Source organism: Macrobrachium rosenbergii, chromosome 22, assembly GCF_040412425.1.
Source record: "Macrobrachium rosenbergii isolate ZJJX-2024 chromosome 22, ASM4041242v1, whole genome shotgun sequence".
NCBI lineage: Eukaryota > Metazoa > Arthropoda > Malacostraca > Decapoda > Palaemonidae > Macrobrachium > Macrobrachium rosenbergii.
Genome location: NC_089762.1, coordinates 20155414 through 20168055, shown reverse-complemented (window position 1 = coordinate 20168055; position 12642 = coordinate 20155414). Strand labels below are relative to the sequence as shown.

General features: G+C 35.9%; 1 protein-coding gene across 3 annotated transcripts in view; it reads right to left on the bottom strand.

The window, feature by feature from the left end:
- Window positions 1–12642, bottom strand: part of LOC136850619 (BRCA1-A complex subunit RAP80-like) — a 203384-nt gene that overhangs the window by 73807 nt on the left and 116935 nt on the right. For all 3 annotated transcript variants that reach the window (XM_067124313.1, XM_067124314.1, XM_067124315.1), the window contains exon 4: window positions 8849–9024. In XM_067124313.1, the coding sequence (XP_066980414.1) occupies window positions 8849–9024 (176 nt within the window). The remainder of the gene's footprint in view (window positions 1–8848; window positions 9025–12642) is intronic.

Below are 12642 nucleotides of genomic sequence, written 5' to 3'. Positions count from 1 at the left end.
TCAAATCAAATTAACAGTATCTTTTCTTGAGAGAGAGAGAGAGAGAGAGAGAGAGAGAGAGAGAGAGAGAGAGAGAGAGAGAGAGAGAGAGAGAGAGAGAGAGAGAGAGACAGAGAAACTCTAAGGCTTGGCAGATGTACAATTATTTTATTATCTTGGGTTATTTTGTTAATCTTGGGATTGTGTACCTTACTGTATTTTATGCACAGAACCATAATTTTTCCCCCCTACAAAATCACTTTAAAATTTCTTTCTATATGTGAGGGTTCCTCTTCTACGACAGCAAATACGGTACTGCCTCCGAAACACTGGTGCCTCTTCTACGATGGCAAATACAGTACTGCCTCCGAAACTCTATCACCAGCAATCTGTTTTTCGTTTATTCATACTAACAACAATTTTCTATTTCATCTATTATGGGAGGCCTCTGTTTTGTCAAACTTGTAACCCCCTTAGCAACACTAGCACTTTTTATTGCCTCTTTATGTTTTAACAATGTACTTACGTAGATCTTGGTAGCTTAAACTGAGATGCTAAATCAGTCACAGGAATACCTCTTTCATACTTTTTAATAATCTCTTTTTTAAATTCAATTGTGGTTCTTACCATTTTCCTTCTCTGCTTGTTTGCAATGGCTCTCTTGGGACCCATGTTTTTATTAAAATACAGTACAAAAAGCCACAAAAACTAAGGAAATAGATAAAAACACTGAAGCACAGCTGAGTGGGGTTTAAATGACTCCTGGGAACAATACCAACTAATGCTGACTGACTGAAACACAAAACACTTTGGTTACAAATATCACGTGGTTTATGGGGTCGGATTCTGGCTTTTTTAAAGCTCCAAAAAAAAAAATTACTCAAAATTTTGGGTCGAAATCCAATTAAGTCAAGTTCTGCTACAGTCGAGGACCAAGGTTCTACTGTATATATATTGCTATATCTTCCCAAGCATTCCAGCCACCAAAATGCTTAATTTAAAGCTGGTAAATACAACAGTGCATTTTGCCACTGCCTGACAAGGAAGGGCGAAAGGAATACTGGCCCCTCCCTTAATCTGTTAATCGCACTCTGTTTATCACTTTCAACTTTCTCTTCTCGAACATGTGACAATGCGGGAAACTTTTGTTTACACAGACACAAGGTTGTGAAGAGACTAAATCTGGCCAAAGGCAGAATAGAGCTGGCAACGCAGATTAAGAGAAAGGACATCTGGCATGAACACCTGGCTCTTGAGTCATAAATAATGCCCGCGCACAGGGAAACGACACCAACCCCATCTACCTGTGGGTGACCTCCTAACCCTTGACCGAAGTCACATAAGGGTCCCACCAAAGGAACAAGCGTGCGAGACATTGCTGGATGTGAGCGAGACACATCCCCCCTTCCATTCCCGTCTCCTTCAGAGAGCCATGCCCTACCACATGGCCCTATCTTGTCGGGACCCTTAGTATTCTTACCAATGAAGCCCTTAGCCCTCCTCCGCCACCATTACCCTCGCTGAAGCCACCTCTTCCACAAGGTAAAGTGATCTGTTGCAAAGGTTCTTCCAGTCAGTCACACTGTTTTAATTCTTGTACTAAACTTCCATTTTCCATTTCTAAGTGCCATTGTTTCCATTTCAACCTTGCCTTGCTAGGGCAGTGTTACGTAAATGCCTGTGTTTAAATAATTACATAAAATCGTGTGTTCAAGGCAAGGAACCCTCTATGCTCGCCTTGTCCTATGCATATTTTACTGTGTCCTTACTGGCTTTTAACTTGTGAATCTCTCCATTTACAAAGGGTTTGTTAGCCATGGAAATCTCTCTTGACTGTGCCTTGTATCTGCATCGTCACACCAACGGATATACCTCCAAGTTTTACCAGTTATAATTAACCCCTCAGGCCTGTTCCTTTAACCCCTCCCCTGATTATCCCAAGTATTCTTGTGATTAACCCTTAAACGCTGACTGGACGTATCATACGTCGACTAAAATTGTCTGTTGGGTGCCAAGTGGGCGTACACGTCGTCGACTACAAAAAAATTTCAACCTTCGGTCAACTTTGACTTGACCGAAATGGTTGAAAACGCCATTGTAAGCTAAAACTCTTACATTCTAGTGATATTCAATCATTTACCTTCATTTTGCAACAAATTGGAAGTCTCTAGCACAATATTTCGATTTATAGTGAATTTTTAAAAAAACTTTTTCCTTACGACCATGTGCGGTAACTCGGCCGAAAATGTCAGAAATTCTTTCGTCACTTTGTCGTAATTTTTGCACTGTTTTATATTAGCCGTTACATAAAGTTTTATATATGGAAATGTGCGCAATTTTATGTGAAATACAGCAAAATACAACCCATGGTTGTAGCTTTTATCAGTTTGGAAATATTTTCATATCAACCACGATAACTGCCAAAATTTCAACCTTCAGTCAACTTTGACTTGACCGAAATGGTCAAAAAACACAATTGTAAGCTAAAACTCTTACATTCTAGTAATATTCAATCATTTACCTTCATTATGCAACAAATTGGAAGTCTCTAGCACAATATTTCGATTTATGGTGAATTTTTTAAAAAAACTTTTTCCTTATGTCCACGCCAGAAATTCTTTCGTCACGTTGTCGTAATGTTTGCACCGTTTTATATTAGTCGTTACATAAAGTTTTATATATTGAAATGTGTGCAATTTCATGTAAAATACAACAGAAAATACCAGTTCCTCGCTGGGTGAGCGGCTTCCGTTCTCAACTACCACTCTGTTGGTCGTGAGTTCGAATCTCCGACCAGCCAGTGAGGAACAAGAGGAATTTGTTTCTGGTGATAGAAATTCATTTCTCGCTATAATGTGGTTCGGATTCCACAATAAGCTGTAGGTCCTGTTGCTAGGTAACCAATTGGTTCTTAGCCACGTAAAAATAAATCTAATCCTTCGGGCCAGCCCTAGGAGAGCTGTTAATCAGCTCAGTGGTCTGGTTAAACTAAGATATACTTAATTTGTAGCTTTTATCAGTTTTGAAATATTTTCATATAAATCACGATAAGTGCCAAAATTTCAACCTTCGGTCAACTTTAACTCGACCGAAATGGTAAAAAAATGCAATTATAAGCTAAAACTCTTACATTCTAGTAATATTTAATCATGTACCTTCATTTTGCAACAAACTGGAAGTCTGTAGCACAATATTTCGATTTATGGTGAATTCCTGAAAAAACTTTTTCCTTCGTCTGCGCTGCGTAACTCGACCAAACATCTCAGAAATTCTTTAGTCCACGTTGTCGTAATGTTTGCATCGTTTTACATTAGTCGTTACATAAACTTTTATATATGAAAATGTGCGCAATTTCATGTAGAATACAACAGAAAATAGCTGATGGTTGTAGCTTTTATCAGTTTTGAAATATTTTCATATAAATCACGATAAATAGAAAAAATTCGACTTTCGGTCAACTTTAACTCGACCGAAATGGTCGAAAACTGCAATTGTAAGCTAAAACTCTTACAGTCTAGTAATATTCAATCAATTACCTTCATTTTTCAACAAACGGGAAGTCTCTAGCACAATATTTCGATTTATGGTGAATTTTTGAAAAAAACATTTTTTACGTCCATGCGTTAAATTCATGCATCATTTTGTGATAATATTTTCTCTGTGTTGCTTTGATCGTTTTACAATTTGTTATATACCAAAATCATCGCAATTTAGTGTACAATACAAAGAAAAAAAATAACCCGTTAGCTTTAACCATTTTGCTCACAGCGCGATTTGTATAAAATTACATATGAAAATTTTTTTTTTTGTGCTGTCATATAATTCAATATTTATATATGATAATGATATTTTTTTTCATTTCTGATCGTTGCATACTAAACTTCAGGCAATGACAAAAAGGAGCCAAAAATGAACTCTTAATCTTAAAAACTAAGCGTGCTGTGATTTTTTGAAAAAAAATTTTTTTCCGCTTCGGCGCTGACTCCCGAACGCTGACAGCATACGGGAGACGTTTTTGTAAATAGAGGCTCAGCGTTTAAGGGTTAACTAACATGTATTCTTCTTACAATCACAAGAATATTTGTTCATTCTCTTAAAATATTCCAACTTATTTTTATCTTCCCCATTTAACTCAGTCTGTAACGAACACCCATATTCTATATATATAGAGGCTTGGGTTCGAATCCCACTGCTGCCACCATAATTTCTGTGGTAGCAGTCTTCTTTTGGAAGCTATATTTGTTTGCACCTTTGGGTTTCCACCACTAAGTAAGAACAAAGCTTTCTTACTGTAAAGATAATTTCTTGAACTCACTTTAAAGCTATCTTAATGCAATAAATGTTAATAAGTGCTGGAAATAAATCGTGATTTTCCTTTCTACATTTATTAGGGACTTAAAATTTATAACTTCTTCCACCTTTTTCTTGGGTAGTAGCCGAGTTTTGTCTAAACACAAGTACACAGAATTGCACTAAATCCGAATCTATAATGATGGGCACATGGAAATTTCTAAAGTCCACAAATTGGACTGAGGGTTTTTCACAGTCACTTTACAAAATCTCAAACACTCTCCTCCCCTCGATGCCCTGTTCTCACTGTCCATATTTGAACCCTTCTCCTTATACAGGCAGTCACCGGTTAACGGTATGGGTTCCATTCCCAGCCGAGTGCCGATAACTGAAAATCGTTGATAACCGGAACATCACAGTAATTATGGTAATAAATGGTGTTAACAACACTGTAACCACCAATCAGCGCTGATGATCTGCTTACCAACACCGATAAACTACTGCCTACCAGCGCCAAAAATTGCTTACCGACGCCGATAAACTGCCTACCGACACCGATAAACCACTTTCTGGCACCAAAAATTGCATACCAACTTCAAGAATCTGGTTAATGACGTTGCTAGCTAAGCGTCATAAAACTGAAACACTGTTAACCGAAGCCGCTGATAAATGGGCACTGCCTGTATACAATCCGTCCTAGTCATAACTGTTGCCAGATCTGATATAACTTTCCCAAATTTCACCCTATGGGTTCCTTCTCATTAACCCTTAAACGCCGAGCCTCTATTTACAAAAGTGTCTGCCATATGACGGCGGGGTTTGAGAGTTAGTGCCGAAGCGGAGAGAAAGTTTTTAAAAAAATCACAGCACGCTTAATTTTTAAGATTCAGAGTTCATTTTTGGCTCCTTTTTTTCTCTCATTGCCTGAAGTTTAGTATGCAACCATCAGAAATGAACAAAAATATCATTATCATATATAAATATTGGAATATAAGAGCGCGAAAAAAAATTTCATATATAATTGTATACAAATCGCGCTGTGAGCAAAAAGGTTAAAGCTAATGAGTTATTTTTTTTCGTTGTATTGTACAATAAATTGTGATGATTTTGGTATAAAACAAACTGTAAAACGATCAAAGCAACACAGAGAAAATATCACAAAATGATGCAGAGAAAATATCACAAAATGATGCATGAATTCGTAACGCGCGGACTTAAAAAAGATTTTTTCAAAAATTCACCATAAATCGAAATATTGTGCTAGAGACTCCCCGTTTGTTGCAAAATTAAGGTAAATGATTGAATATTACTAGAATGTAAGAGTTTTAGCTTACAATTGCAGTTTTCGACCATTTCGGTTCAGTTAACGTTGATGGAAGGTCGAATTTTTTCTATTTATCGTGATTTATATGACAATATTTCAAAAATGATAAAAGCTACAACCATGAGTTATTTTTGTTGTATTCTACATTAAATTGCGCACATTTTCATTTATAAAACTTTATGTAACGGCTAATAGAAAACGGTGCAAATATTACGACAAAGTGACTGAGGAAATTCTGAGATTTTCAGCAGAGTTACCGTGCGCGGACGTAAGGAAAAAGTTTTTTAAAAAAATTCACCATAAATCGAAATATTGTGCTAGAGACTTCTCGTTTGTTGCAAAATGAAGGTAAATGATTGAATATTACTAGGATGTAAGAGTTTTAGCTTACAATTGCATTTTTCGAACATTTCGGTCGAATCAAAGTTGACAGAAGGTTGAAATTTTGGCACTTATCGTGATTTATATGAAAATATTTCAAAACTGATAAAAGCTACAACCATTAGTTATTTTTTGTTGTATTCTACATGAAATTGCACACATTTCCATACATAAAACTTTATGTAATGGCTAATAGAAAACTGGTGCAAAAATTATGACAAAGTGACTAAAGAAATTCTGAGATTTTCAGCAGAGTTAGTGCGTGCGGAGGTAAGGAAAAAGTTTTTTTCAAAAATTCACCATAAATCGCTGGGTAAAGGAACAGGTGGTACAGCTAGAAAACTGGGATATTATTAGGAGACTTAGCAAATTCCTGACTAGCTGCAGTCTGACTGTCATTCCCTTTCTAATTTTAGAGAGATAACTTAAGACTTTCCATTGTTTAGGATCCCAGTCTACACATTCATCACAAGTTAACATAATGAGCAAACCTGACCTCTGCAATCTGTGCAAATGGTATGCGAATCATACTCTGCTGAAGTCAACCTCATATTGCAGCCTTTACTGCAATAACAAGTGGAAGACGTACTTGGGTCGGACATCGTCACAGACAAGTTAGTTACTAAAGTCTTAAGTCAAGAAAAGTCTAATTCTTGAAAGAAAACTGTCAAACAAGTGAAAATCCAGTCTTTTAAGAAAAAACCTATCACTGAATAATTGCCAAAAGGCTACCAAGAGTAAATATACTTCACCAATTTCGTCTCAACCGAAAAACCAGCAAAGAAACAAATTTCCAAATTTAGCTGAGAGCTGACAACCTTCGTCATCAGCCGGCAGAAACAAACAGAGGTTCTTTGCAAAGTTGCTCCTCTTTCCCGAAAGTGGGCGGAACTAGTTACCTACACCAAAACAAAAGATCGCTACCGCGAGTTTTCAAATTTTAGCTACCGTAATAGTTAGAAACTATAGCTATGTAATTACTTGGTAAGTTCCTTATATAAAATTACTTATTTTCTTACCACAAGAAGATATTTTTTCATGTGATTTAGAGTGACAATATTTGTTAATGCCTCTGTATTGAAAGTTGGCAATATCAAGGAAAAGAAATATTACATATCTTTACATGCCAGCTTCTCTACATACTGTACCTGTTAACACAAAACCTGATCTTTTGTCCCAATCAACATGCATTCAAAATTTTCTTGGCTGCTTTATTATCTCTGATGCATTTTATATTTGGAGTAATCTAAAGATAACATTGCCCTTTTTATACTGCTACATTCAATATACTGTCATATAAGAGTTCAATATCAATATTATCTTCTTGATGTTTCATACAAGACTTTCCCTTTACAGAATTAGTTGAGAAATGAGCAATCTTCATGGTCTTCCATCTTGTACACACACTGCTGGAATGTCCACCTAGTCTACTTCTTTACCTATGACCTTTTCCCATAATTTCCTGGACTGCAATGTTGGTCTTTGTACCATTAATTTTTTATCTTCTTCTTTTAAGACTATTTTCCAGCTGCTGTCAACCACACTTCACAACTTACTCATCTACACTGGCATTCCTACCACATTCGAGTCACGAACCTTAGCATTCTGTGGTCACACTTCTTCATCATGTCTTCCATGTCTTTACTGCATGACGTAGTACATGTTTTATGTGTGCATCAAAATTTGCCACTCACACCCCTAATGTCTGCTTCGCTTTCCAATGTGTCCTTAGGTTAACAGATGTGATAGGGGTAGGATATTACTGTTAATATTCTGCCCCTTTTAATAAAATCTGCACTTTCACCTTAACCTGGTGTACTGCCACTGTTTTACAAAATTTGCTCTTAAACATTTTGGGGGTAAAAGTCTTGTAGCTTGTTCATATTCTATAATCCCAAGCATCTTCCATAATCCCCTTTGTTTCACTTACAATGATTTTCAATTCCCCTTCCCATTCAACCCTTGCATCTTTCCAACATTTCAACAACTTTTAAGTCCTTTGTTAACAATAAGTCATCTGCATAACATGGCCCACAGGGGCCTCCTTTTCGGCACTTCTTATATCCAATGGTTACTAAGAGCTCAAAGGACTCTGTGCTGAACCTTGCTGTAAACCAATATTTATCTCAAATCCTTGTTATAACTACCACTAAATTTACTCTTGGTCTTGGTTTATGATACAGTAATATCACTAGCATGTTATTCTTTTAGTAGGTTCTTCAGTAAAAAGACTACTTCAGGCATAAAGCCAAACTGACACTTTCCAATATTAACCATTTATTTTCAGCCTTCTTTACACCTTCTCTGATATTTTTATAGCATGATCCATCATCTTAATCCACTATAACTTCAACTTTGCAGTGTGCCTCCATTTTCCTTTGTATATTATTATGGTCATAAGCCATCCACTCTGATTTTCATATAATCAGTTTGGCTCATCTTAAACTTCTCCAACTGTTTTCAGTTAGTTTGTTTATCCTGCTCTTGGTGCTTTTTGCTCTTTTCTGTATGCAAAATGAAAATGGCATTTTTTTCAGTAACATTCTTTCCTATCAAAGTATATTTTCCCAGTAGCATGTATTTTTCCATATTTTTCTGCCATTCATCTTTTCTTTCTTTTCTGCTTCTCATATCCTTCTCTTTCCTTTTTCTGTTACTATTCCTCTTTCTTTCCATTTTTGCCTTTCACAATGAGAAGTTACATAGGGCACCCACAAATACAGACTACATTTTCTGGAGACTGGCAGTACAATATATACTATACACTGAAAATGTATATAATATCTTTAAAATAAGAATAATAAAAAATTCACATGAAAAAGGCAACTGATTAGAGAATTTTGAATAAAAAAATTGTACATAACTTTCACCAACCTTTCTCGCTTATTTCTCCTTGACACAAACTTAGATACAACAACTTCCTCACTTGAGGAGGCTTCTTTGGCATGATCTCCCCTGCGTGAGACTTGCTTGCGATTTCCTCTCAACTGATCGCCCACTGGTACTGGATCCTCTTCCATTCCCATTTCACCACAACTCGAAGCATGTGCCTGAAGGTGTTTGACTTTTTATATATATATTCAAGGGAAAAAGTGATACTGACCACAAACTTACAAAACTGTGTACCATTTGCCACTTCCAAGAACAATTACTACCTTCCTTATATCTACTGTTCATTACAAGGGGTACAACTGAGCACTGACCTCAAACCTAAAATCATAAAAAGCAGCTGTTAAGCTGAATGAGACTTTCAGTCAGTAACATTTTCCAGTCTCACTACCCACACTCCTTTACTTACTCGAGAGACTGGGAAATCTCACTCCAGTAAGAGTAAAATTAGGATTGGCACTTATGGACGTTCAACATTCTCAGTTTCTGTCATTACAACATATATTCTTCTCTACTTACTTTCAACTACTAGCTAAGCAGTACAGTAATAACCATTACAATAGCTCAATTCATTTGACTGGAAATCACTTTACCCCCACGTAATTCAGAATCACAAAATATAGCTATTTTTTTTATCCAAACATCATTCTTAAGAAATACCATCTCCCATTATTGCTGCTTTTCTATATTTTCTTTTAGAGAAAACAGTAAAAACTTAGAACTGATGGGTAACTCCAAAATGTATACTGTGCTGAGTAAAGATTCTTTGGAGTTGAATCCAGATGAAGGGGACAGAAAAATCCCACAGCCTTAATTACTTTATGACCAATGAGAGTGAGAGGAAGTAGAACTATCTTACCAGTTATGCCATGAAGAGATGACAGTTCATTATACTCTTTGTCCAAAGGCTAATAACATGATACCAACAGCAAATCAGATAGTTCCCTTTTTTCAGCATCTCTATTTCTTAATATACTATTAGCAAGAGAAAATGCTACAACCTTAATATTGAGGATGGGTACATGACCCAGAGAACCAACCAGCCTCCTTTCCTAAAGTAAGTTCTTTGGACTGTCCACGACAATTTCAAGAGGTCAGGTTTTAGCTCCCAAAAGTAACTCCTGACAGCTGGCAGTCACAAGCATCTCCTAAAACCCTTCTAATTTAGTCCCCCTTTGCTGGAGTCAATGCATCTGCAGGTCTAAACATGGAAGATGTGACATGCCAGACTAAAGCCTCAATGCCAGGGGTGGCCTGTCAAACATTCACAAGAACCTAGGACACTTATGCTATTGTCTTAACCTGATGTAAGGAGGGAAAAAAAATATGTGGGGGTAGCCATGGGGTTATCAGCACTGGACTTGGAACTCCAGTTCTACATCTTTTCCATGTCTTGAAGAATGTCTTCCATAACTACTGTTGTCTGTAACTCAAAAGTTTGAAGACAGTTCCTCTGGCTTGTAACAATTATTAAGATCAGCTGCTGAAGCCACACAAACATTTTTTTTTCTCCCGTTAAATCATCTCACAAATCAAGTCCTGAGTTTCACTAAGAAAAGCACTGTCCTGTGCAGGAACTTAACCTTTGAATTTTTTTGTATCTAATACTTGTCCTCTTTATGCTTGCTGTAAATTATTTTCATTGCAGAATACTGGTTTTGGTATTCTTTTGAAGCCAAATAATGGTAGTTTGGTTTAGTGCAAAACAACAAAATTATGCATAAAATCTCCATTACTTTGTTGACTGGGCAGAAGCTCAGATTTAACTTACAGAAGTAGGCTGGTAGAAGGAGGGGAATAAGCCTTTACGATGGCAATTTATATCTAAATGACAGATTGAAGTTATGAGAATATAAATTTCCTTACTTTTAAAAATAAATATCAATTAAATGTAGAACTAAAAATCCACTTTGCTACATGAAAAAGTGCAGACTTAACCTCTTTAGTTCTGAAGTTTGTGGCTAAGCAACTAGTACTGTACTATGGTTTGGCACAGTTTTTGTCAATACCATATTGCTATTTTTGCCTTTTTATTTTTTTTGCTGTTGAATAAAAAAATTTCGGTTTAGCCTCTAATTTGTATATTTCTACTCAAAACAGAATTTCAAACATGAATATATTCTTACATATATTTACCACCAGTACTTAGTTTAGGAGGTATGAATTCCTGTTTACATAGAAAAATAAATATCACAGGCATATATGGAACATATCTGGGGTATGTTGGCCAACTCTTAACAGCACAAGGTAGTCCTACGGCAACAAGCTGTTCCCCATACAGCGTGGTTTCATTTCTTGCTATTCAGTGCACTGTGAACAGCCGAAGGGTGAGTTAACAGTGTTGGTAGGATATCCAGTGGCAAGTTTTTTCTGATGATATTTTGTTTAAGCAAAATTAATGATGTAATTTTCCCAAGAATGGTAATATATGAAACACTCTCAGAATCAATAGAATGATAAATGAATCTCAGCTATATATTCAGTAAACTTTTAATTCCTAATTCTTTATCATAATCCAATAATGTAACCATTTTCTTAGATCAGTCTATGAGGTTAATTCCAATTTTCTCCACAGCCACACTTTTCCCAAATTCTAATTCATTATAATGTATTTCCTTTTCCTATTTCTTTATGACTTTACAATTTGATTATAAAATGAATAACATCCAAAATAATATATTAATATGATACTCAAAAAAAAAATTTGATACTTTTTTAATAAAGCATGTTTTGACATAGGAAAAACCTATTTTTGGTAGCTGCTGTGAGTCCTCAAAGGAATTACTCTTGTGGTCGCCCCCGGCTCCATAAGACAGACCAACCAATCTCAAAGAATTCTCTTGTAGTTGGTTTTGGCCAGAATAGTGCATGCTGGTACAATGATAGAATGTAAGAACTCAAGACAAGATGGCTCAATCTCTTTGTCTACAACAACTACCTAGGTTCATTTCTTACCCTTTACAGTACACACTGATGTGGCAACAGTGCATTAAACGCTGGCCATTTTCCTCATTACTTTTAGGTGTATCGGGATTGAGCATGCTCTGGGTTTCGCTCACTTAATTTTGTTCCCGAGATCTTATTTTGGTCACAATGGAAGAACTAAACTCAGAAGCAAGTTAAGTGCATAGGTTTAAGTCCCACTGGAAAGTTTTAATTTCAAAATTTTTGGCTGGTAGCTTTATTTTGTTAAAGTTGGGAGGTGGTGCATCTCCCACAAGGCAAGAAGTTGGGTTTGCTCCGTATTATACTTAATGAAAACCATTCTTTAAACATCTACCAATAATATAAAAAAAATATCTAGCTGAAATAGTTTTCCTATTACAATAATGTTATGTATATTATTATTATTATAAAGATAGAAAAAACACCATAATGAGAAAACTTTACCTTATTTTAAAATGCTCACCATGGTTGGGCGCATTTGATGGTAGATGATGGCTCATCCTCACTGATATAATACATATGCATACCAAAATGATCAAGATACATAAGCAACAATTTTTGACAAGATTTGTACTGAATAATCATGTTTCTCATAAAATCTGAGTGTCAGCACACAAGCATTTTGCTGCAACTGACTAGTATGTATAAAGTGAAATTTATGTATGAGTTAACTATTTCTCTGGCAAAACTTCATTGTTAATTTGCCAATTTTGAGTCCCCAAAAATACCCACCTTATTCAGTGTTTGGTAACCGCTGATTAAGACAGAGTTTTTCAGATAACAGGTAAAATTGCATACAACCATCATAATGCAATTAACGAGCTAAGACTAAC